Source organism: Rutidosis leptorrhynchoides, chromosome 6, assembly GCF_046630445.1.
Source record: "Rutidosis leptorrhynchoides isolate AG116_Rl617_1_P2 chromosome 6, CSIRO_AGI_Rlap_v1, whole genome shotgun sequence".
NCBI classification, from domain to species: Eukaryota; Viridiplantae; Streptophyta; class Magnoliopsida; order Asterales; family Asteraceae; genus Rutidosis; species Rutidosis leptorrhynchoides.
In genome coordinates this window covers 33,700,591-33,727,398 of record NC_092338.1, presented here as the reverse complement: position 1 = coordinate 33,727,398, position 26,808 = coordinate 33,700,591, and the positions used below count along the sequence as shown (strand labels likewise).

The following is a 26,808-nucleotide window of genomic DNA, read 5'->3' as shown; positions in this document are numbered from 1 at the left end:
TCGAGGTCAGAATGGTCGGTCCAGTCCATAATTTGGGGTCTGATGGAATTATTTTCAGCGAAAATGTCACTGAAGTGCTTCGCAACCGTGTATTTTACCATAACAGGATCATCAATCCAAGCTCCATTTACCATTAGACCACGTATAGTGCTTTTGTTGTATTTTCTCTTTAATGTGGAATGAAAGAACTTGGTATTTTCATATCCTTCAAGCAACCAACGAATACGCGCTTTTTGCCTCAACATGTTTATTTTACTCTTTTCCTTTTCAATCCACTATTTTCTAGTTTCCAGCCAGACCAGCCTTTCAGAGTCCCTGATATTACCCGTTTCCGCTTTAGCTTCAAGAACAGCAGCCTTTTCTTTTAAGTTTTTAACTTCCGCATCCAGGCCACCAAATACAACCTTACTCCAGGACTTCAAACCTTGTTTCACGTTTTTTAGCCTATCTCGAAACAAACAGTCCATACGAGAGCCACGCACCTCTTTAACCCATGCTTCCTTTATAACTAACTCAACACCCGGTTTACAGAACCATTCGTCGAATACTTTGAATGGTTTGGGACCATAGTCGATAACTTTATCCCTAAGAATAAGTGGGCAGTGGTCAGACTCACTTCTATCCAACGCAACGATTGATAAGTCGTCCCAGAGACTCATGAATTTATCATTTACAAGGAACCGATCAAGCCTACTAAATTTGGTGCCATCATCACTAATGTGCGTGTACCTCTTTCCATTGACAGGAATATCAATCAGATTGTTCCTAGCGATAAAATCATTAAAGCGTGCTGCTCGTGATCGGTGAAGTCTACAATTCAGTCGTTCCGAATTAAACCTTACCTCGTTAAAATCCCCACAAACCACCCAAGATGTATCAACTTCGCGTAACAGATTGTCAAGAGAACACCACAATTCTTTTTTATCCGCGTTATTATGGGAGCCATAGACGTTTACGATAACGGAATCATGATTCGACCCGAGCCAATTACCCCTAATAGCAAGAAAATACTTATTTCCTATAGCTTTACTGACCGCAAACCTATTGGTGTCCCATACAAGAAGCAGCCCACCCGAATTGCCTGTAGCTTCCATTTGCACATACCCGAATTCGTCACTTCCCCACAAATTTTGTACCCACTGATCCTCAAGGTGTCTACATTTGGTTTCTTGAAAAGCTGCTATGAAAGGGCGTTCACTTAAACAGATGCCCTTAACCCACCCAAACTTGCCTTTAACCCCAAAACCGCGAACGTTTAGAGATAGTATCTTCATTAACAAAAATACACAGACGAAAAGAAAACAGGAGACAGTAAACTTACATAGGATTGAGGTTGGGCCACCTCAATCCAATACCTTTGCCATACTCCTGTAGTTCCACACTATTTAATGACTGACCACCCGACGCTGTGATATCATGAGAATTGAGCTTGGTCGAGTTTTTCCTGGGTCTCGGTTTAATGCCGCATGTTTTGCATTTGATCTTGCAATTAGCCTCTAATTTAGATCCACATCTGGCCAATTCTTTGAGTCTCTTAATCCTCGAGGAGGTTTTCCAATTCCCAATAGCATTCCAGTAGCATCCATGGCAGATAGATACCTCGGTTGTTTTTTCACTATGCGACGATGAACCTTGATTTGATTTAGGTTTCCTCTTGTGCTCGCCTTTTACTTTATTCCCCAAAGTGCATTTTGAGCTGTCGGTTGTGTCACTTGATCTATCGCAGTTATCTATGTTGGGCTTGTTGAACTCGCAACCTGTTGGGTCCCCTTTAGTATTGTTGAGCCTGTTAGGCCCAGATATGATGTCATCAGATATCTTGTTTTGCAAACTTGGGCCTTTATTTAAAGATTTAGGCACATTTTCCATGGATTGGCCATCAGGTGAGGCCCACTTAACATCATTAGCACTTGCACACACCCTATCTCCGCAACCCTCTATGTCGTCAATAACGTGCTCTATGTCATCTCGTAACCTGGACCCTATTTTATGCGCTGTATTATTGTTTGCATCTGACAATTCCTCTGACACCTCAGCAGACATGGGAAACTGTCTAGGGTTATTATTACTTCTCGTTTCTTCCACCATCTCCTCGTATTCTCCAAACAATTGGCCAATCCCAAAACAACCAGATCCTTGGTCTTCCCCAACTTGATTGTCTCTGATTGGTGAAGCTGAGCAGTTGCCGGAGAAATTACTTCCGTCACCGGACTTGCATCCACTCCCACTGCCGGATTTTGATTTTCCATTGATCTCAAGATTCGTGACTGGGTTCGAGTGTTTATGGCACTCATCATGATCATCAACGTCGGTATCAATACATAAGTCACCATCAGAGGAAATATCATCCGAATCAACAAAATCAGAAGTGTAATCCGAACTAATAGATTGCTCCTCGTCCCAGTTTTCTTTGTTACGCTCAACTGGATAAACCTTGTCTTCTTCTATTATGTTTATGAAGTAGAAATTGGACTTGTGCTTGAGTTTCAAACAATCTGCAACCTTCTCAGGATTTAATAGTTTGACAAAGACTCTACCGTAGTTTAGTTTTTGATTACCCATTGTTGTGGCTTTCACACCACAAATGTCAAATGTATTAGGTAGTATGAGTAATGAGTAATAACAATTATTAACAAACAAAAAAACAATTCTAACTTTAATATGTCAGAGGTTTGGAAGGTATAATGTTCAATGACTCCAACAAGCAATTTCTATGAAATTTTCAGAGGGTCGACGTATGATGTGTCTGTGATGACATCAAACCCTAATGTATCTTCCTTCTTATATCAATTATATTAAAAATTAAGAACTAAGATTATATTATTGTTTAATTAACTAATCAACGTGTGCTTATTAAATATTTCACCAGAAAAGAAAACATTAAAATTCAATTCAATCACCATGTACATGTTCAGGTTCCTAGTTGGTTTCAAACCGATTAATTGGAGAACCTAATTGATAAAATTAAATAGAACTTAATTCGGTTTTCGGTTCGATTTTCAGTTTGATTTTCGTTTTTACTTTTTTGAATTCGGTTTAATCGAAAATCAAATTCAAATAATAATATTTTAAATATTAACTAGCTTATAACCCGCGACTTCGCAGGATTTTGAAATAACATTACACTATTTGTTAGAGATGTCAATGAATTGTATCATAATGAGAAATCGATGTGAACTGGAACAGAAGATAAATATGGTGTGATATTGCTACAATTCGATAATATTGTAAAAGTACTCTTCCATTTAACGATAAAATTTATTAGACGAAGAACAAAAGAATAGTGTTTTCATTCCATCAGTAATCGTTAGTTTATAAGGTTGCCCATAAAGCCTTTAAGCATGAGGAGTCATGTTCTTTATTCACCGTCAGATCACAAAGTTTATGGTTTAAGTCGCTTTCATTTATTTTATTTTCAAAATGTCCTCATTAGACCACCGAGCTTCTAAAAGATTTAACATAAGAAGCAGAATAAACCATTATCTGCAAGTTAAAAACCAGTCAACAACTCTAGGCCATGAATAAATTATAGTAAGTGCACAAAAAGATGCTTTAAAAGCAAACAAAAGTTCTGAAAGAATTAACTAAAAAGAGTTCCAAGTATGACTAACTAAGAGTCACTATGCTAAAATCAACAGAAATCTAAGAAATTAATCTAGTCGTGCCCGTGTACAATTTACATATTTGCATTTTCTATTTTAAGGCGTTAACATGAAATTTTGTTTTTTTCTGAAACTAACAATGAAGTTTAACATCAGTCAATTAAATATATAAAAAAGAAGACAAAATATTAAATATGCAAGCGAATGTACAGACAGATACTCTAACAACAAATGCTGGACCAAAACCAAGAGCGTGTATTAAGTGTGCAAATAGATATTGTTACCGAACCCCAGCTTGAACATAAATGGCATATCCCGATCAAAGCTTGAATGAAACAGAGTTCCATCAAGTATACTTCCCACATAGTGAACTGCAAACATAAAGTCACTAATCCGACCATAACTAAAAGTAGACTAACCTTTTTTTTTATGAGTATAACCTCAATAGATTTATAATAGTGTCATTTATCAAACAAACAACATATGTAAAAATTACCTTCCACTTCATCGCCATGAAGGGAGCTTTCATACCTTTTTATTTTCTTACAACTATTTTCTTCAACCCATTTATCCCAATCTCCTTCTCTTGGCCAACGATATCATCCCTTATTCCTTCTTCGTCGCTCTCGTTGATTTTTACAGCTATCACGATCTCAAATTCATCATCCATTTATTCACGCTAATTGCAAACAATAGGAAAAAGTATAGTATAAAGCAATCGAATATATATAAATTAACAACGCAAAGGGTAGAAGGGAAAAAAGCGATAGAAAACTATTAGATTATAGTTTGTTATGACCCGAAGCACAAGACTATAGCTTGATAAAACACCTTCTCACAGAGACCCGTAGACATATTAGATGGCTACGGGTTGAATCGATTACGAAAGCATAATGTGTGTTGGTTGATTTTTTTTATCGCAAAGTAACCTGCATTTACAACTTCACTTTAACAAACCATATTATAAGTATCTATATTATATCTGGAAGTCAAATTTGATTCACTGCAGCAGTAGGTACATCATTTACAAACCATAATAATCTATTTTTCAAAGCATATTAATCTATATTATTTACAACTTCACTTTATGAAATATTGATGTTACAATATAACTAAACAACTAATAAATAACACAAGAAGAGACTATACAAAAAATGTATAAACCAAGAACTTACATTTTTTCAAGAAAAGCTAAAAAAATTTATCAAAGGCGAGAAGCTTTGATATGGCAGATAATTCAAACAACGGAGGGCATAAGTGAAACTGAAAATCACACATGAAGATAATTTATATATACATTCCAGCAAAGCTATGAAACTTACCATGTTTGAGAATTAATTCAGGAGGCCCTCTGACTGAAGTGAAAAGGAAAGATCAATACCATTCATTCCATCAGTAATCGGATATTAGCCATGAAATTAAGAGACAAACCTTTCACTTCAAATCATTGCAGAACGTGAGTTGCAGAATCACGATTTGGAAACTCTTGTACTGTCGGAGCATCTGTCATGAGTTGCGTGAGCTGTGATAACCGATGATTCATCATAGTTACTAAGAGGATTGAAAAACTAAAATTCTTGCTAGCGATGGTTAATCATAGTTACTACGATCAACAAATCTAACATATACTAAAATCCGGAAATATGTTATATACAAAGGACGATATCGATATCATTTAAGTCCTTAACAGATACCTTAAATCATACCCTAATGAATACCTGATCCCAATCTGATTTCAAAATATCAGATTCCAAAGACCATTTAAGGATGACTCTTCTTCGTATTTCCTCCTGAATACATTATCGATATCAGTTCTCTATAACCTGCATCATTGAATAACTGTATTAGTTATTAAATGACTAAGATGAATTAAGCACATACATAATACATAACAAAAAATAATACAGAAACACAAGAACCCTAATTATCAAAACATTATCCACTTTAATACAGAAACACACGAACCCTAATTATCAAAAAATAATCCACTGTATTTCGCCATGTCTTCATATCCATAAATAATCCATGATCGAATTGCAACTGATTTGAAAAACATACCTAAGAACCCTAATTATTCGTTTATACATAAAATAAGTTTATTGATCGCATTGCATAAAGGCTAATATGCGGAATACCTGATGTGATGGAGGTTATTCTATTCTGATTTGTATCAAAATTCGATCGATGGGGATTGATGTTCACGATTTGACTTCCAACACTATTTTTCATCTCCCTAACCCGATTGGATTTGATCTTCGCTAGCTATTGTTTATCGATTATGAACCCTAATTTGTTTGGTGTAGAAACGTCATGTAGCACATAGTATCGATCTGCATCTGTTACCGTGCGAACCCTAATTGTTCATGGGTTTTGTTCTATCGATCTCTTTCTGATAGGTTAATTGTGATTAACTAGCAAAATGGGTACGCGCGATGCTGCTGCTTTCTGGTTGCGCATTCATAATTAACAAAGCTTCATGTATTTACAGAATAGATAGTAACAAGGCGTGTGTATGTATTAAATATATCTGAGATATTTAGCGTTTTTTTAGAAGTGTCCGTTTCGTGTATAGTTAGTCCCGTTGTGTTCATAAGGTTTTTTTGAGTTGAACGGTGTATTTGAAAAAATTTAACGCGAGGCGAGCGGAAAGATATGTCCCGTTGAAAATATGGGTGAAGTTTAATTAAGATTTTTAATTAAAATATTAAGTTTCATGTTTAATCCCTGAAAGAGGGGTTGGATTTGAAAGTTAAGAAAAAGTTGAGGGGTTGTTTGTTTTTTTTCTCCTCGGTTTGCAGTATTGGCGTTTTGACAAATGTTTTGGGGGGTTTGGGGTGAGAATGACCAAAACTCTCATGGGGTGTAGTATGTAAAGGGTAATGGAATACATGGAATAGAATAGAGTAGACTATGTTTTTACCCGGTATTTTATTTTAGGGGTATTTTTGAGAATAAACAATTGAAATGGAGGTGAGAGACAAATGTTGAGTTATCACCTTAATCCATGATCCATGATTAATATTAAAAGTTGAGATTTAATCTAATGGTTAATTCTTTCCCATTTTAAATTTTTAAATGATGATTAGGGAAAAATGACTTTGTTATTATATATAATATAGAATATAGATAGATAGATAGATATAGATTTATTAATATGTTGACGAATAATCGAATTTAAATCAATTTAATTTATTAATATGTTGACGAATAATCGAATTTACATATTAACTAACAGACAAAAAATATGAATAGTAACCAGGGGCATTTTCGACCTTTCACTTTATTTTTATTTTATTTTAACTAAATTCCATTTTACCAACAAAGCCCCCACATTTTTAAAAAAAATTCAAATCGACCCTTCAAACAGGGGGTAAAGTGTCAAATAACCATTTTCATAAAAAATCTTAAATAAACTCTACCCAAATATTCAACGGGTCATATCTTCTCGCTCGCAACGAGTTAAATTTTTCCGACACCATCGTTAAACTCGAAATAATTTTAGGAACACAATGTCACTAGCTATACGCAAAACGGACGTTTTTTAAAAAAACTAAATATTTGGGGTACTTTTCATACACGTTGATTTTGCGTTAAATTTTTAAAAGTCGACAATTCCATAGCGAAACGCGGAGATGCACATATATTGTTAATTTAAAATAACATTTAAATCTCTCACGAGTTATACCTATTAGTTCGAGTCGAGTTGCGCTTCAACGACATCATCGTTAGCCACAAAATAATTTTACTAAACGCAATAAAATACATTGAAAACCGAACCCCGGCGCGAAGCGAGGGTTCGATAACTAGTTTAAATCAATAGTCGAGTTTAAAAATGATTTATTATGATTAATGATTATTTTTTGTTAAATTATATTTTTTGGCTTTTTTATTTTAACCGAAATCGAATTATATGTAAATTCCCTTTTTAGGTCGAATTCGATTTTAAAATTGAAAATTGAATTCGATTTCATTTTTGCCTCTAAACTTTTAAAACAAATATAAACCGAAGTGGTAACTTCATATAACTCATAATCACACTTAATTTTAGTATTAATTAAAAGAATCATAATCATAATCCCATTAAATACAGTAAAATAATCAGAGTTAAAACATGCATTACCTTTCGTAGTTGTGTAGGGGCGATTCGGAGATGCTGATGTTGGTTTGTTTGTTGATTTATACTAATTGATGGTAGTCGTATTATATTTGACATCTGTGTGTGAAAGCCACCACAATAATCAAAATCATTAGTACGGAGTATTATAGTATTCAACTATAATTAAGAATGACTATCTATCGTACCTAATCTTATAAGTTACAGTTTTACTAGCTTATAGGAGTAGCAAATACTACTTGTTTTAAACTACGTCGTGATAATTTGATTCAACATGGTTCGGCTTCTTAACAAAGCATGACTAAGTTTCCTGATTTTTAGCCTTTTTTTGTGAGAACCATGAATCAAACAATCACTTTGTTATGTTATTGTTAGATTAATTGTGTGAACTACGACTTATGCAACGATTGGAGGTTTAGATAGAACAGCGTTGTAAAGTGTTAAAGAATGTAGTTCGATTTAATGGGACTAGTGACAGAAGTAGTACAACAACCTTAAGGCTAGCTAGCCAAATACTTAAACATAAATCTGTTTCCTGAAGTTTCAAAAAGATAATAAACGCTATGCAAATGCCAAATAGTTAAATAGACATCTGCATGGGACTGTTTGTGAAAATCTAACCAACCCTTCTATAACAACACAAAGAGAACCTTAGTTAGGAGTTCAATCGTTATCATTCATAAGTTAAATGAACAATGACTAATCATTATCATATAGGAGTAATTAATATCTAATCTAATCTCTCATTTCCTATACATTCCTTATTTGTGATAAGGTTGACTTTGCAACCTTATAAGTAGGATACCTTATTCAACTTTTCAATTCACTCTAATTCTTTCGGCCGGCTTTTGAAATAAGTTTTTCATTGGTAAGAGTATTTAAAATCTTATGTAACTCAAATGCAGATACATGTTTAGAAAATTCATTTACTAATGATTCATACTTTTTTTTTTTTTTTTGTTATTGTAAAATTGATAAGAAAACTTGGAACACGATGAGTGCAAGGATAGCTGTAGATAATGAGATGAGGGACGAAGCTATATCACACAACCAAGCCGATGAACTGCCGTATGTTCACAAGGTGGGGAAGCCCCCACCACAAGATTTGATAAAAGAAATCAAAACCGCCATTAAAGAAACGTTTTTACCAGACGACCCACTGAAACATTTCAAGAACCAGCCCAAAAGTAGAAATTTTGTACTTGGTTTGCAGGCTGTTTTCCCAATACTCAGTTGGATTCAAGATTATAGTTTCGCTAAGTTTCGAGGTGATTTCATTGCTGGATGTGCCATTGCTAGTCTCTGTATTCCTCAGGTAACTTTAAGGTTATTATTGCAGCACTCAAAATGAAGTAAAAAATCTACACTGTACATTAAAAATATTACTCTGTATGTCTTTAATTCTGCATAATTTTTTCAGGATATTGGATACTCAAAATTAGCAAACTTGTCTCCAGAGTATGGATTGTGTAAGCTACCTTATAATTATAACTAGTTTTTCCTTTTATGACAACTTTAGGTTTACTTTTTTATTATGTATATGCTGCAGACTCTAGTTTTGTTCCACCTCTTATTTATGCGTTCATGGGTAGCTCGAGAGATATTGCGATTGGGCCGGTAGCAGTGGTTTCGCTCTTGCTTGGAACAATGCTACAAAAGGAGTTAGATCCCGTAAAACATAAACATGATTATCAACGTCTTGCTTTTACTGCAACGTTCTTTGCTGGAGTCGTTCAATTCGCACTGGTGTTTTTCAGGTATGTATATTTTACTACATTTCTCGAAAATATATAATTTGACCATCGAACGACCGGGTCAAACATGATTTAGAATCTTATTTTGATAAAAATGAGATGAGATTCTTATAACCATTTGATTAATATATACACTCAGGGTCACTTTCAACCCATTTTATACAATTTTTATTTAGAACTTATTAAGGTCTTAAGTTTACATCCTGATTGATTTCTTTTACTATTAAAAATACAGCCCAAAATAACTCAGGTCTTGTCACCATGTGTATAAATTATATTGCAACTTTAGATTTATGATCAAAACATATGGTGTGACATTTTTTCCTTATACAGATTGGGATTTTTGATCGACTTTTTGTATCATGCTGCTATTGTTGGATTCATGGGGGGTGCTGCCGTAACTATCGCCCTTCAGCAACTTAAAGGGTTATTTGGCATCAAGAAATTTACAAAAAACACTGATATCATTTCTGTCATGCGCTCTGTGGTTAACTCATCTGAACACGGGGTAATTACTAATTACTCGGCCTCTCATTGTTATAACGACTACTAAAAAAAAAAAAAAACATTTTTTTCAGTTGTACTGATTTGATCTTTTGTCTTTTTCTTATTCTTCAGTGGAACTATCAAACCATTCTGATAGGAGTTTCCTTCTTGGTCTTCCTTTTGGTTGCAAAGTACATCGTAAGACCATTCTCTATCTTATTGGATTTTAAAATTTACAGTTTGGACCGAAAAAATGTTTACTATTTTGGGTGCCTGCAATAGCCTTATAGAGTTATAGCCCCATTGATATCTGTTATCGTTGCGACATTTTTTGTTTTCATCACTCATGCAGACAAGGACGGAGTCCAAATTGTAAGTTCAGTTTGTTTCTCGGTGCTTTTCTCGATGCACCGAGTATGTATCAGTATTCAGTTACTAAATCATCTATTTTTCAGGTTCACCATATTAAGCAAGGAATCAACCCATCATCAGTGCACGAAATTTATTGGAGCGGGCCCCTTCTAGCTAAAGGTTTCAAGATTGGAGTCGTTGTTGGATTAATCGCTCTCACGGTACATTTTTTTTTTTTTTTTTTTTTTTTTTCATTTTTTGTGAAAGAAGTTTAAAACACTTTAAGGTATACATACATGATTCATATACTAATTACATAAATTACTTACAGGAAGCTGTTGCAATTGGAAGAACATTTGCTGGAATGAAAGATTATAAGTTAGATGGAAACAAAGAAATGGTAGCACTTGGTTCCATGAACATTGTTGGTTCTATGACAAGTTGCTACATTGTGACAGGTATTGTTTGTGTTGGACAATAGTCCAAATATTTGACAAATCATTTAGTAGCCAAAATGAAATTGGCTTTTGCATGGTTGAAGACTTTTTTAGCTTATTCATGTGCAGTTTGTAATTCAAAGAAAGAATGTTGAAATTCTCTTCTTTCTTTGCACATGTCAAGTTGGTTGTTGATGTGGTAAAGTTTGATTTGTTTTCCTACAAGTCAAAGAAGGTAAGCAACAAGTAGCTAAAATTGTCCAAGTAAAGTGTATGCATGTATGTCTTCATCTATAAATAGGTGATCATGCATAAGGTGAAAGGCATCCAAGAGTGGGATCAAGTGATCCAAAAGGGAGAGAGGATCAAGATATCACAAATGAGAGAAAAACATAGTTGATAGGGTTTATCAACGGAGTGTGTTTATTTGTGAGGGTATCACAAAGTAGATAGGGAGTTGATCAGTAAAATCAACGAGAACCTTTCTTTGTGAGGTTGAGAGTTTTAGTCTTGTAAGTAGTGTAAAGAAGAGTGTACGAGAAACTTAGATTTTATACTAAAATCTAAGGGGCTTGGGTTTGAGTTTACTCATAGTGTACTTTTTCTTGTATCAGGTTCTTTTATATTATAAGAATAAATGGACTCTTTGGGTGGACGTAGGCAGGGTTTTACCGAACCACATTAAATCGTCGTGTTATCAGTTACTTTATTTTGCTTTCTTTTATTTCTCGCAAGTTTGTCTCAAACAATTATATCCTCGCTTCCGCTAGTGTGGGTGCGTTGAGCAAGTTGTCATAACAGTTTGTTAACTAGTAAATCTTGTAACTATATATGCTAATGAACATTGTTTGTTTTGAAGTTTTGTGTTGTAGGTGGATTCGCTCGATCAGCTGTAAATTGTATGGCGGGATGTAACACTTCGGTGTCCAATATCGTGATGCTTACTCTTTTTGTCATCACTCCATTGTTCAAGTATACCCCAAATGCGATCGTAGCTTCAATCATTATATCTGTGGTCCTTGGTTTAATTGACTATAAAGCAGTAGTCCTACTGTGAAAAATTGATAAATTCGACTTTCTTGCTTGTATGGGTGCCTTTTTTGGTGTTATTTTTGCTTCAGTTGAGATAGGCCTCCTCATCGCGGTAAATAAACATCATAAACTTTCAAATTTTAAGGTTCACAAAAGTTATAAACTTTATAAAGTTGATTGGTTTTTTTCATTTTATAGGTTGCCATATCTTTTACCAAAATTCTTCTGCAAATAACGAGACCTCGGATTGCAGTGCTCGGAAAGATCCCAAAGACCGGTGTTTACAGGAACATTGAACAGTACCCAGGCGCAACTAGGGTTCCCGGGCGGCACACACATGGGGGCCTGACTCGAACTCGCTTTGTAAAACCGTTTACCCGAGCTCTGATACCATGACAGAATTGATAAATCGTACTGTCTAACAACATGCACAACACATAAGTTCAAGAGTCCATTCTTTTCTAAAACCAATTGGTGGTAGAGGGACTTCCCCTTTGACTTATATGCATACATTTGTTTTTGTCCATGACCGATGTGGGATAACTTCCCAACAATTCATTTGTAGGATCTTGAGGTGGCTAAGAGACGAGGAAGAAACGTTCAAAGATCAACCTAGAGTCGAATATTTGGTTGTTGATATGTCACGTAAGAGGCGCACTTAATTATTCATGGAATTTTGTTACATTGTTGTTAACCTTTAATAATAAAAAGGTTGTTACTCTTTTTTTGCATGATGCAGCTGTAACTGATATTGATACAAGTGGTATTTATGCTCTAGAAGAACTTAATGCAAGTCTTGAAGTAAAGCAAGTACAGCTCATATTAACAAATCCAGGACAAACTGTACTCAACAAGCTGCATGCGTCTAAGTTTGCAGATCATATTGGTGAAGACAAGATCTTTCTAACTGTTTCCGATGCTGTTTTAACATTTGCTCCGAAAATGGAGCAAGCGTAAAACAAGTGAACAAAGCAAATAAACTCGGGGATGGAATTGAATGTATGCTGTCGAGATCGAAATGAAGTTGTAAGATGTATATGAGCTATATAGCACCTGAAAATTACCCTTACGCATTCTTTATCCCCGATTGATGTGTGACTGTTTTATATATGTATTATACATTGACTCAAATGTAACAATTTTTATACATTCTGTACTCTAAAATATTTATACAGACAAGTGTATTCTTTTGTACTCATATTCTGTATATTTATCAGTCGCCTTAGCGTCTTGTAAGTAGGCTTGTTTTAATGAATTTACGCTATTAAAAAAGTGTATTTCGTTTCAACACATATTTTTATTATCATTTAGTATCAGTTGTTATTCAAATGTCACAAACGTACTCGCTTAATGTTGGTTCAAACACAACTTGAATCTTCTCTTTTATTGATAAGTTTTTGTATAATGTTGCACAAAGAAGAAGACATATTTGGTACTTAATTTGTATCTCTAAGTGGTTAGTAACTACTAGTATAGAACAAGTCTAAGGAACTATTAATTGTTAGATGATGAAAAGGCACAATACAATAAAGTGAAGACTGTGTTAATTTGTTAATTATATGAAAATATGAATTAATGACAATTGCCAAGAAATTGTATATTGTATATTGGATACATACACTGATAGACATGACAAATTTGTTCGTTTGTTAAGGCCAAAATTACAATAGTTCCATTCCCTTTTCACACTTGATTCTTCAAACTTCCCCCCCTCAACTATAAACACTTTACAAAAATTACCCCGAACTGCAGGGGGTTAAATCGTCAATTTTTTAAATTAAAATAAAAACTCCACCCACACATTTCGACAGCCCGTATCTTCTTCCTCGCCCCGAGTTAAATTTCACCGACCACACCGTTAAACTCGAAATAATTTTATGAACAAAACGAAACTAGGTACGTTCGAAACGGACACTTTTAAAAAAACGCTAAACACAACGACAGTTCGTATCTTCTCGCTCGCCGCGAATTAAATTTTTCCGACAGCAGAGTCAGACTCGAAATAATTTTATGAACAAAATAAAAATAAGCACGTTCGAAACGGACACTTTTTAAAATACGCTAAACACAACGATAGACCGTATCTTCCTGCTCGCCGCGTATTAAATTTTTTCGCCAGCACTGTTAGGCTCGAAATACTTTTATGAACAAAACGAAACTAACTACGTTCGAACCCGACATTTTTTAAAAAAACACTAAAGACGACAACACCTAAAACGGCGGCTAACACATGGGCCGTTTTTCCTTGTATAAATAAATAAAGCTACGTTAAATATGAATACGCATGCCGAAAGCTCCCGCCGCATCGCGCGGACCGGACCGGAACTAGTTAAGGTTAAAGACAAATGCCAAGAAATTAGGTCAAGTGCAAACAAGGTTTGAAAACACGATAGTGAGTGACATCCTTCAATACATTGTTTAGGCCCAACATGGTTTTAGATTATAATTTAATTTAATTTTAGTACTTCAATAATTGAGTAATCAAAACATTGTTTAATTTGTGTTCGGAAGTTGCATGAGATTCCTTAATTTCCTTAGAAATTTGTATATGTTTCTTTTGATTCGTTTTAGAAGCTTATTCACCACTTAGATCACATTAGCCAAGTTTCTTACTCCATATTAGAAATATTTAGACACTGAACATGACTCGCAAGTACGTCTATATACTCCGTATTAATTTGTGTACCTTTACCAAACAGCTCGAGATAGCTAGTTGTTGAGTCTAAATCCTGGTACCCTCTAATAGTCACAAGATAATTCAGTTATGCATTATATTGAAGTGAAGATACTCGCCATTTTCGAATAGCCAGAACGGAGAATCTATCCAAAAAAATTAATTTTATCGAACATCTATAAAAAAGGACGATCCATTTGTTGGGCTATTTGGTTTCCAATTAATGATGAAGGCCCAAGCCCAATAAATTAGGCCCATAAGAAAATCGAGTTGGTCTTGCATGTTAGGGCACCATTTAAGAAAACATGTGCAGTCATTTTTCATAACAAGATAAAAAAGTGAAAAACTCCAATTTTTGTCAACACTTACAACAGCTTAGAAAAGAGACTATCTCTGGAGATCCGGCCGTTGAATATTCACCATTTTTGAACAGTGTGTTCGTGCCATCTGGATCAAGGTTTTCAACCGTTAAATTTGTCTATGGGAGTCTTTAGAGCAAATTAGATCTACTGGAACAACAGTAGTGTTTTTGAGTGAAGTTCTTCCTTTTTTGTCTTTAGGTTGTTCATATACTTGTTGATTATTGTTGTTCAAGACTATGATGTTATATGACTAGTTAATCTAGAGAAGACTTATTGTATTACTCTCTTGTTGATGATATTGGATTTTAAGTGGCTAAGGGTCTCATGGTTTTTACGCTCGATTTTGAGAGATTTTTCATGTAAAAGTGTCGTGTCCTTGTATGTGCTTAATTATCCTTTATTTGCTGATATTGGGGCTGATTTGTATCGTATTTGGTGTACCTTATTTGTTAGCATCCTCACGGGTTCATACGGGTCTGGAAAGTTTTGTTAAACGGATTTGTCCATTGTCCGTCATGACTTATTTTCCATCAAATTGGTATCAAAACTTGCGGTTGTTTGATTTGACTTGTATGAAAGATGGAAGTTAATACAAATAAGATTATTAGTTTAAATAGTTCAAATTATTATCTCAAAAGCAAGATGGAGGATTTTCTCTATGTGAAAGATTACTATTGCCGCAAGTGTATACTATGTGTGACAAGAAAGAAATTGAATGCTTTTCAAGGAAACAAAAAAAAATGTGGATGAATTAACTCGGATAATTCACGAATATATTAAGGTCAAAATGTTAACCCTAAAAGTCAAAGATTCATCGGTCATTAAAAGAGTAGAAGAATTATGAGATGTGAAGTTAAAAGAGAAGGAGTTGATGTGGGTTGCGTTGTGTTTTTTTCTTTGGCGATATATATATATATATATATATATATATATATATATATATATATATATATATATATATATATATATATATATATATATATATATATATATATATGATGTTAAAGTTAAGGGGTATAAAATACTATTAAATTTTACAAGGAAATACTATTAAATACGATATAATTTTACACAAGATATTTATTTATTTAGAGAATGGATATACTTAAACCTTGCTACAACACTTATAGGCAGTGTACCTAATCGTACAGTAGTGTAGTTTTTAGTAAGTCCGGTTCGTTCCACAGGAAAAAAATCTTTAAACAAAGCTTAACGCTATATTAGTTTTACTTTATAAAAATACAAATATATATATAAGTAATATTATTATTATAAAGGGGGGGTTTTTTACCGTTTAATGACCGGTTTGTCGATTTTAAAAACTTAAGTCGCAGTTAAAACCAAATGTAAAATATTAAAAATAAATACAAGACTTAATTCAAAGCGTAAAGTAAATAACGATAATGAAATTGCGATAAATAAAAGTGCGATGAAATAAAATACAATAATTAAAAAGTACGATAATTAAAAGTGCAATTAAATACAATAACAATAAATTAAAGTGCGATAATTAGAAGTGCAATTAAATATAAAATAAAGGAAATTAAATATGAAATAAAAGAATTATGCTTATTTAAACTTCCGTAATCATGATGTTTGACGTGTTGATTTTAGTTTTATGCACATGGGTTAATTGTCCTTTGTCCTGGATTATTTAATATGTCCGTCTGGTTTTTGTCCATAACAGTCCATCAGTCATAAATATAAAGTGCGAGTATCATCGTCAAATTATCCTTATACCCGAAGTTAAATATTCCAACTAATTGGGGACTTAAACTGTAGCAAGATTTTAATACTTTGTTTAATAATTACACCAGGTTATCGACTGCGTGTAACCCAAGGTTTTAATACTTTGTTATCAATTATGCCAAGTGTCCTTGTACATAATTTCACCCCTGTTTTAATAATTCTAGTGACTATTAATCCATTCCCGTGTCCGGTTAAATGAACGATTATTCGTACATATAAATACCCCGCCCATCGTGTCCGATCGAGTGTATATGGTTATTTACAGGGACGTCCAATTGTAAATCTTTATATTAAAATTAATAAATTATCATTTAGTTAAACAAATATAAAGCCCATTAATAGCCCATAGTCTAATTTCCACAAGTGTCGTTCTTTTGTCCAAACCCCAATTATGGTACAAAGCCCAATTACCCAATTTTAATATTTTTAGCCCAACATCATGATTACTTCGAATTAAATAAGCATAATAATAACTTAGCTACGAGACATTAAATTAAAAAGTTTGAACATAACTTACAATGATTAAAAATAGCTTAGCGTTACACGGACAGAATTTCGACTTACACCCTTACAACATTCGCTAACATACCCTTATTATTAGAATTAAAATTAAAATTAAAATTAAAATTATAATATATATATATATATATGTGTGTGTATGTGTGTGTGTGTGTGTGTGTGTTTACGAGATAGAGAGAAAGATATATGATATATGGTACACCAGAGCTCGTGTTTTATAGGCCTTGTGAGCTGGAAAAGAGCCTCATGCGATCGCATGAACTTTGCCCTTCAAAGCCATGCGATCGCATGGCCAGCTGGGGAGAGCCACATTTGGTTGTTTTCTTCTGCCGACGGTTTTTAAATATAATATAATATATATATTAATTTTAAGAATTAATTATATATTATATTATATTATATTCATGTGCATAGTTGACTTGTAATTTTTAGTCCGTTGCGTCGAGCGTTGAGAGTTGACTCTGGTCCCGGTTCCGGATTTTCGAAAGTCCTTGCGTACAATTTAATATCTTGTACTTTGCGTTTTGAATCTTGTACTCTTGTAATTTCGAGACGTTTCTTATCAATAATTGGAACCTCTTTGATTGTATTTTGTACTTTTGAGCTTTTTGGTCATTTGCGTCTTCAATTTGTCGAATCTGTCTTTTGCCTTCACCTTTTATTATTTAAACGAATATCACTTGTAAATAGAACAGTTGCAACTAAAAGCTTGTCTTTCTTGAGGGATAATGCTATGAAATATATGTTCGTTTTTAGCATTATCAAATATTCCCACACTTGAGCGTTGCTTGTCCTCAAGCAATATCGTCTTGAAATACTAGAATCACTTCTTTATTCTTCACACTTTGTACATCAGTGATTTCTTTACGGCGGTATAAACAATGGTAGTAACGATGTGGTTTACAGTCCCATATGACTATAAAAATTTAGATCCTTTAAGAAATTGGATCTTTATGAAAACATTTGATCTTTTTGAAAATTCAATCTAGCTTTTACCCTAGATAAGTTTTCTGGAATAACCCTTCACCGGTGTTTGCAAATTCTTTTTGTGGGTTTGGTGGGTTTCATATTTGAAAATTTTAGCTCAAAACTTACGGTTTTGTGTCACCCACTTGCTATCCTTGTATTGGGAAAGCAACACGTCCAGTATACTTGCTCCGAATATTACCTTTCGGTAAACTACCGTCCGGTTGTAAAGGAAAGCGTTGAACAAGCAACTGTTAAGGCAATGTCCCCTGATATGCTTTTAATTATGGTCTATAACGTGTCGGACGCAATTACTACCCTTGGTAGGAGCAATAGTAAAGTCCACCCTTATAATTTTTTGGTCTGGCACAAGGTCCTGTCTTTGACCATACTATGCAACCACCGTTCTTAAGGTTGACACCCGATTTGGTTCAGGTGACCTAATGAATTCCAGGTGAATTCCTAGGATTTTATGTTAAATGGTAATGAACGCATTGAAAAATGGGTTTTCAGAAAACAAATCGGTTTTAATTTTGATCAAAATATTTTCTCGTTCAAGCTCGAGTTTAGATATCATCGAATTCCATGAGTTTGTAATTCTCAATCTTTAAAGTCAATATCAAGGATTGAGTAATATCAGGCTTAAAAGCTGATTTTTAATCTTTAAGGAGATTATCCTTTCTGGGGGTCTGATTCATTAGTCTTATCAAGCTAATTTGCACGGCGCCCTCCCCATTTTACGAGACAGATCCTCTCATGGTTAGGATAAGTCTGACCACATGGCGACCCTGTTTGATGCTGAGGTCCGTGGATTTCCTGCTGATTTTAGAGATGACTTTTCTAGATTTTTCGTCAACCTACAGCTGGTCTGGACGACAACTTCATGACCTAAATCAAGAAGCGCGTTTCTTTTACGGAAGACTTTACTTCCTTATAACGATGGAATTGATTCATCGTGTAGATCCATCTTTCTTTCAAATATATTACAGTAAATCGGGTAAAACTGTTTAGTTTAGTCCAAAGCAAAAGTATCTTCAATTATTTGTTACAGAAATATGTGACATATGTTTAAGATAACTTGGTAATTTTTCCCACACTTGGCTTTTATTTTCCTTTTTATTGTCCTCTATTCCATTTTAAATGAATTTTAACATTTTGGTTTGTTTCTCAATTTATGTCCTTTCCGAGGTAACAATAATTTCGGTGTTAACACCTAGTTTTATCGTTCATAAATATGTATAAACATGATTTTGAGTTCATTTAATTGAAAATTTTGAAAATTTTTACTAGAATTGGGTAGTCAGTATATAACACTAGGGCTGTTCTTTATTATCAGAGAGCACTAGATTCTAATACAACTACTACGTTACTAGTATTTTTAATGGTAACCAAGTGTTTAAAGTAAAAAATTTAAAAATCCGAAAGAATTTAACCCCTTCCCACACTTAAGATCTTGCAATGCCCTCATTTGCAAGAAATCAGTAACAATTTAAATTATTGAGGGTGATTAGCGTAGAAAAATGATTAAATTTTACCAAAGTTTCCAAACATATTGGCGTTTGTTTGCTGAATGATAAATGGTGCACATCATTTGTTCATTCCTTCTTGTTGTTACATCACATTTGTTTTTCGTTTTGTCGTCAAAACTAGCTTTTGCTGAACTTAATGTCAGTCTTTGAAAATGCGCTGTTTTACCCTGTTTTGTACAATCGACAATATACATACATACAAATATAAACATGCATGGCAATTTGAAATGGGACTTAATATCCCACTTTTAAATCCTAAATGTAAAATATTAGTACACAATAATAATAAAAATGATAAAAATTACACAAATATATCTAATAACATAAGTTTAAACATGAATAATTAAAAAGATAAAAACATAAAAATCATAAAAATAACCAAATGGAACTAAATCAGTCTGGATATGGGTTCCAGTTCATCTCGTCAGGTGGGTTCCATTGTTGGTTATAGGTGTTCTGATAGGCTTGGTTATAGTCATACCGGTTAAAGGGTGGTCGGATCTCGGGGCTGTGTGGCGGAAAATAAGCAGGTCGAGTAGGTACATAGTTATTTGGTACCTGATATGATAGCTGGCTCATGATTTGGTGCTGATGAACTAACCAGCTATCGTGTTGGCGTCGCCTATAATCCTCGTATACTCGCTCGGAGTTCCACTGCTCATACATACTATGTCTGGCCACGTTCGTCATTGATTCCTCATCTATGCAAACGTGGACGTCAAGAATAGCATCTCGAAAGACATCCCTAATGTCTTCCGCTTCCTCCATTTCCTCGTCTGAGCCCCTTTCTACCTGTGGATGAGGTCCCTCATAGGGTACTACCTGGTTACGTCTACTTTTCAATACCTTAGCACCCACATAAACTTTCAATCCTAAGGGCTCAACCTGTTCTCCACAAAGCTGTAATGGACCCCCTTGGTTCCTATCAACACCTAAATACTCTCCAATGAGAGTAACAAAAATACCTCCTCCTATTATACTCCCATCCTGCATTCCCTCTACCATTTTAGATAAATAAAAAGCAACACAGTAAGGGATATTGACAAAGCTTCTAGGATCCCGAATACACTTTAGGTAGATTAAATCATGTAAGGTAATTTTTTCTTTATTGTGACCTCTCTGTGTAATCGAGTTAGCCAAAAATCTATGAATAATACGAAGCTCGGCTCTGTCAATATGTGTATAGGAGTGTCCTCCTGCTCGTGTAAAAACATCAAAATGTGACATACGCCTCCAAATGGCGTCAGCGTCAAAGTTGCTATCTACCCTTTCACCATAATGAATCAAGTTTGTACAATCGGGTAGTAGCAACTCACCAGGAGTATATATCTGTAAAGCCCCGGCCATGTCCAGCATGGACATTCTGTACATCCTACCGCCAAGGATAAACCTAAGAAATCTTCTATCATCTATTCTAACTATATTTGTATCAAGTGATACAGTACTCATCAACTCAACACACCATTCCTTATATACAGGTCTACGAATGGTGAAAAGACGTTCCCAATCTGTAAAAGAAGAACTGCCATACCTTTGAACTAAAAGCTGTCTAACACGATCAGCTAGATGGACCGTTTCTAAAGGAACCCAATCGATTACCCTTGGCACCTCTACATTTTTTGTTACCAATTTGAATTTGTTCCTTTGATATGTCTCGTAATCTCTCCATCTCCTATCAAATCTCAGATTAGGATGCAGAGTGTGCTCAGGAATCGTTGGGAATTCTACTGGCGGCCTCATTAGGAATACTATGAATTCATCAACAAACTGTACCGAATCATAATAAGGTATGTGCTGATCAGGCTGTTGTTGTGGTTCTTGTTGTGGTTCTTGTTCGTGTTGCATTTCTGGTTCTGGTGCTGGTGCTGGTGCTGGTCGTCTAGATGATGATGCTCCTGAACCTCCCATATCGGCTTTCTGCAAAATACATTAAACACAAAATTTGTGCATCCAAATATGCATTAGTGTTAGCAAAATAACAACTTAAAACAATCACTATAACATGTTAAATCAAAATTAAACTTATACACATTTTCACAATTTTTCACAATTCTACACTTTTCAAATAAGCACATATGAAAATGTATACAAAGTTCATAAGCATTTCACTCAAATAACATGTCAAAATAGTCATTACTAATAATTAAACAAGTCTCAAATGGCAATTACATCAAATTAATCAAGTTCATGAATTTTGGACTTAAAAAGTCCACTTTAATCTCCAAAAATCATGTTTAGGATCAATGTTTGGATCATTTAACTACCTAAACATGTTACACTACTCAATTTAGCAATAATTCACGACAAAAATCGGCCATAACCTGTTTATATCAAAAAGCCCCAAATTGCTCAAGAACACAAACCCTAGATTTCTAAAATTTTTGAAGTTTTTGGCTTCAAATCATGTTAAATAGCATCAATCTAGGTTATACATGCATCAAATACTAATAATTTAACACTAATTACACTAGAAATTAACAAAATTGCATTAGGTAAAATATTGGTAATTATCACAAAAACTAGCAAATTTATGAGTTTATAGGGGTGTAATTTTTACCATTTTGCTGAAGAATGAGAATCTAGGCATGATTAGAGCAAGAAAAATGACGAATTACGGTGGAAAAATGATGAAATTTGGTGAAGATTTGAGAGAGTTTCGTGTTTGTGTGTGTGTTTTGTGAAAAGAGAAGAGCAGCTCGCTGGCTGTTATCATTCTGACCTGCATTTGGTCCCCATGCGATCGCATGGGTTCCAAGTGCAAACCCCATGCGATCGCATGGGGTGCCGGCTACAGTACTTTCAGCTTTTTTTTTTTATATGTAAAACCTTATACTTTATAAAACATATAATTAATAAAATTCTAAAAATTTTGTTTTCCTTTAGGAGCGAGGGCGTTTCGGATCGTTGTCCTAGTCTGTCCCTCGACAAAATTTTAAAATTTGTCAAATCAAAGCGCGGTTTTAAAAGTAAAGATTTTTGGGTTTTTTAATGTTTTTGGCATACTTTAATTCAATAAGATTAAAAATAATGATAATAAAAGTTCTCGTCCCTTCCTCGGGTAAAGCAATTTTGGTTCAAAGACCTAGTCTTCAACTTACGACGAATTTTAAAAATCATGTTTTTAACTTAGCGAAATAAAGTAAATTTTTGTTTTTAAATTCACACCAAACTTAAATTAAAAATGCATAAAATTAAAAAAAAAAAAATTCACACCAAACTTAAATTATATTTTTGTTTTTATACATACAAACTTATATTAAAAATATTAATTTTTCAAATATTTACAATTTTAAATATGTTTACAATATTAAATTAATAATTATATATTAATTGTAAAAACATGGTAAAAATAAAATTAAAAATCTTTTTGACTTTTATCCTACTTTAATCAATCAAATATTATCAAAAATATACGCCCCTCTTTTCGGTAAAGTAATTTCGGTTCCAAGACCTAAATTAACTCATGACGAATTTTTGAAATATTTTATTTTAATTGATTAAAGATATTTATACCTTAAGAATAAACATTAAATTTCGCAGTGATGTAATAAATTTTTGTATGATATCAATAATTTCGGTCGCAAGACCTAATTTCATCGAATACCAATTTAATACTTTATAGCGAACAAATTAGCGTTTATTATCAAAAGGTTAAAAATAAAAATAAAAAAATAAAAACTGTACAGACTTACCTGTGAAATATATTTCTTAGTGATATGCTCTAGCCCACTCATAAGATAGTCGGACTAATTGATTTTCCATGGCTACATAGGCGTAACCTCGAGCATTTAATGTTTTTTCTTCTAAACATATGAACGGTCCGTCTCTGCATAAAGTAACAAATTCGATATTTGAATAGGTTTGATTATTTGAACATTTACCTTCGTGTGACCATTTTCCGCATTTGTGACATTTTTCAAGGTGTCCTCCTCTTCTTTTTGCTGCGGATTTTGATTTTCCTTTACCAAATTGTGACTTATTATCTTCGCATCTGGATTCTTTTCTTACTCCGTCCAATTTACCTCTGATTAATGATACTATTTCACTTGGAAGTGTGTCATTATTACGTTTAGTGATCAAAGCGTGTAGCATTAGACCATGGTTTAGTTCACAGGAAGTCTTCATTTCGTAAAAACTTAAAAAAAATAAAAATTCAGAATGGGGGGAGAAGACTAGTTCTTTAGGGTCTGCTAGGGAAAGACCATTCGGGTTTCATTTTCTAGAACTACACGAAAACAGAAAATCTAACTCTAACAGAAATACATATTATCCTTTAAAGATTTGATTCTCCCCACACTTAGTTAGCTGTGGTATCGAAATTGTGATTAACTTCGTTGTCAACTTCCATTGGACTATCTATGTAATGTTTAACTCTGTGACCATTAACTTTAAATTCAATCCCATTTGAATTTATTAATTCTACTGTTCCGTATGGGAAAACTCTTTTGACTATGAATGGTCCAGACCATCTTGATTTCAATTTTCCAGGAAATAGCTTGAATCGTGAATTGAAAAGAAGAACTCTGTCGCCTTCTTTAAATTCTTTTGAACTTCTGATTCTTTTATCATGCCATTTCTTCGTTCTTTCTTTATAGATTAACGAATTTTCGTATGCTTCATGTCTTAATTCTTCTAATTCGTTTAGTTGACTTAACCGTAGACGTCCAGCTTCATGTAAATCAAGATTACATGTCTTCAAAGCCCAAAATGCTTTGTGTTCAATTTCTACTAGAAGATGACATGCTTTTCCATAAACGAGTCTAAAAGGTGTGGTTCTAATTGGAGTTTTGTAGGCTGTTCTAAAAGCTCAAAGTGCATCCTCCAATTTTATGGACCATTCCTTCGGATTTGATCCTACGGTTTTTTCTAGAATACGTTTTAAAGCTCGGTTGGTATTTTCAACTTGTCCACTTGTTTGTGGATGATAAGCAGTGGAGATTTTATGAGTTACTCCATATCTTTTAAGAACTTTCTCAAGTTGATTATTACAGAAATGAGTTCCCCGATCACTTATTAAAGCTTTCGGTGTTCCAAACCTTGCAAAAAAATGTTTTAAAAAGTTGACTACAACTCGTGCATCGTTAGTTGTGAGAGCTTGTGCTTCCGCCCATTTAGATACATAATCAATGGCTATGAGAATATATAGATTATTATGAGATTTTGGAAATGGACCCATAAAGTCAATACCCCAAATGTCAAATATTTCACATACTTGAATGACATTTTGTGACATTTCATCACGTTAACTTATTTTTCCGGCCCTTTGACAAGCATCACAGGATTTGCAAAGAAGGTGTGCGTCTTTGTAAATTGTAGGCCAATAGAATCCAGCATCATAAACTTTTCTTGCTGTTAGTTGAGGTCCATAATGCCCTCCTGTTGGTCCTGTGTGACAATGGTTTAAAATTTTACTAGCTTCATCTCCGAATACACATCGGCGTATTATTCCATCTGGACAACTTTTAAACAAATGTGGATCTTCCCAAAAATAGTGTTTTATATCACTGAAGAATTTCTTTCGTTTTTGGTACGATAATCCTTTTTCAAGGAATCCACATACTAAGTAGTTTTCATAGTCTGCAAACCATGGTATTTCATTATAATATATCTTCAATAGATATTCATCAGGAAAGTTGTCTTGTATGGCCGATTCATTTAGAACTTCTAATTCGGGATTTTCAAGATGAGAAAGATGATCAGCGGCGAGATTTTCTGCTCCTCTTTTATCTCGGATTTCAATATCGAATTCTTGTAAGAGTAAGATCCAACGGATTAATCGTGGTTTAGCATCTTGTTTCGAAAATAGGTATCTAAGAGCAGAATGGTCGGTATAGACCACCGTTTTTGCTAGAACGAGTAATGAATGAAATTTGTCAAAAGCAAAGACAATAGCAAGGAGTTCTTTTTCAGTAGTTGTGTAATTCGTTTGTGCTCCTTGTAACGTCTTACTAGCATAATATATAGGTTGAAATCGTTTTTCAATCCTTTGTCCTAAATCGGTTCCCATTGCAAAATCACTTGTATCGCACATAGTTCAAATGGTAGATTCCAATTTGGTGATATCATGATCGGCGCATTAGTGAGTTTCTCTTTAAGAATATTAAAAGATTTGATGCATTCATCTGAAAAGATGAATGGAGCATCCTTTTCTAGGAGTTTATTCATAGGAGTGGCAATTTTAGAAAAATCTTTTATGAAACGTCGGTAAAAACCGGCATGCCCTAGAAAACTCCTAACTCCTCTAACATTGGTGGGATGTGGAAGTTTAGCAATTACATCTACTTTAGCTCTATCCACTTCAATTCCTTCTTTTGAAATTTTATGTCCAAGAACGATGCCTTCTTTAACCATGAAATGGCATTTCTCCCAATTAAGTACTAGATTTGATTGTTCGCAACTAATAAGCATTCGTTCAAGATTAACTAGACATGTTTCAAATGTATCACCGAAGACTGAAAAGTCATCCATGAAAACTTCCATGCATTCTTCTATCATGTCGTGAAAAATCGCCATCATGCACCTTTGAAAGGTTGCAGGGGCGTTGCAAAGCCCAAATGGCATGCGTTTGTAAGCAAAAGTACCATAAGGGCACGTGAATGTGGTTTTTTCTTGGTTTTCGGGTGCTATTGGAATTTGAAAATATCCGGAAAATCCATCAAGAAAACAATAGTAACTATTTCTGGCTAATCTTTCCAACATTTGATCAATGAAAGGTAAGGGAAAGTGATCTTTTCTGGTGGCGTCATTTAATTTTCTATAATCAATACAAACACGCCATCCTGTTACAGTCCTAGTAGGAATAAGCTCATTTTTCTCATTTGTAATGACAGTCATGCCACCCTTCTTAGGCACACATTGAACTGAGCTTACCCATGGACTATCAGAAATTGGATAAATTAAACCTGCATCTAGCAGTTTAATTATTTCTTTTTAACAACATCTTGCATATTAGGATTTAGTCTTCGTTGGCGTTGCACATACGTTTTATGACCTTCTTCCATAAGGATTTTATGTGTGCAATACGAAGGACTTATTCCTTTAATATCATGAATCTTCCTTGCAATGGCTGGTTTATGAGCTTTCAACACAGAAATGAGTTGAGATTTTTCATTTTCAGTAAGAGAAGACGATATTATTACAGGTAATTCAGATTCACCATGTAAATAAGCGTATTTCAAATGGTTTGGAAGTGGCTTTAACTCTAATTTCGGAGGTTCTTCTATCGATGATTTA

General features: G+C 34.1%; 1 protein-coding gene, 1 long non-coding RNA gene and 1 pseudogene across 2 annotated transcripts; 1 reads left to right on the top strand and 2 right to left on the bottom strand.

Moving 5' to 3' along the window:
* Positions 1-275: 275 nt before the first annotated feature.
* On the bottom strand, positions 276-1,274 carry LOC139853539 (uncharacterized). Its single transcript, XM_071842928.1, has one exon. It carries the CDS (start codon positions 1,272-1,274, stop codon positions 276-278), a length of 999 nt encoding a protein of 332 aa, XP_071699029.1.
* A 3,235-nt stretch (positions 1,275-4,509) lies between these two features.
* LOC139855719 (uncharacterized) lies at positions 4,510-6,003 on the bottom strand. The gene is made up of 5 exons (XR_011761533.1): positions 5,738-6,003; positions 5,321-5,425; positions 5,034-5,124; positions 4,925-4,957; positions 4,510-4,531 (listed from the first exon to the last, which is right to left on the bottom strand). It is a non-coding gene; the product is annotated as an uncharacterized lncRNA (long non-coding RNA).
* Positions 6,004-8,710: 2,707 nt separating this feature from the next.
* On the top strand, positions 8,711-12,733 carry LOC139852378 (sulfate transporter 1.2-like; annotated as a pseudogene).
* Positions 12,734-26,808: the final 14,075 nt, after the last annotated feature.

What these genes read in the sequence shown, in the direction of transcription:
- LOC139853539 (XM_071842928.1), bottom strand. Translation starts at nt 1,274, where the DNA reads ATGAAGATACTATCTCTAAACGTTCGCGGTTTTGGGGTTAAAGGCAAG.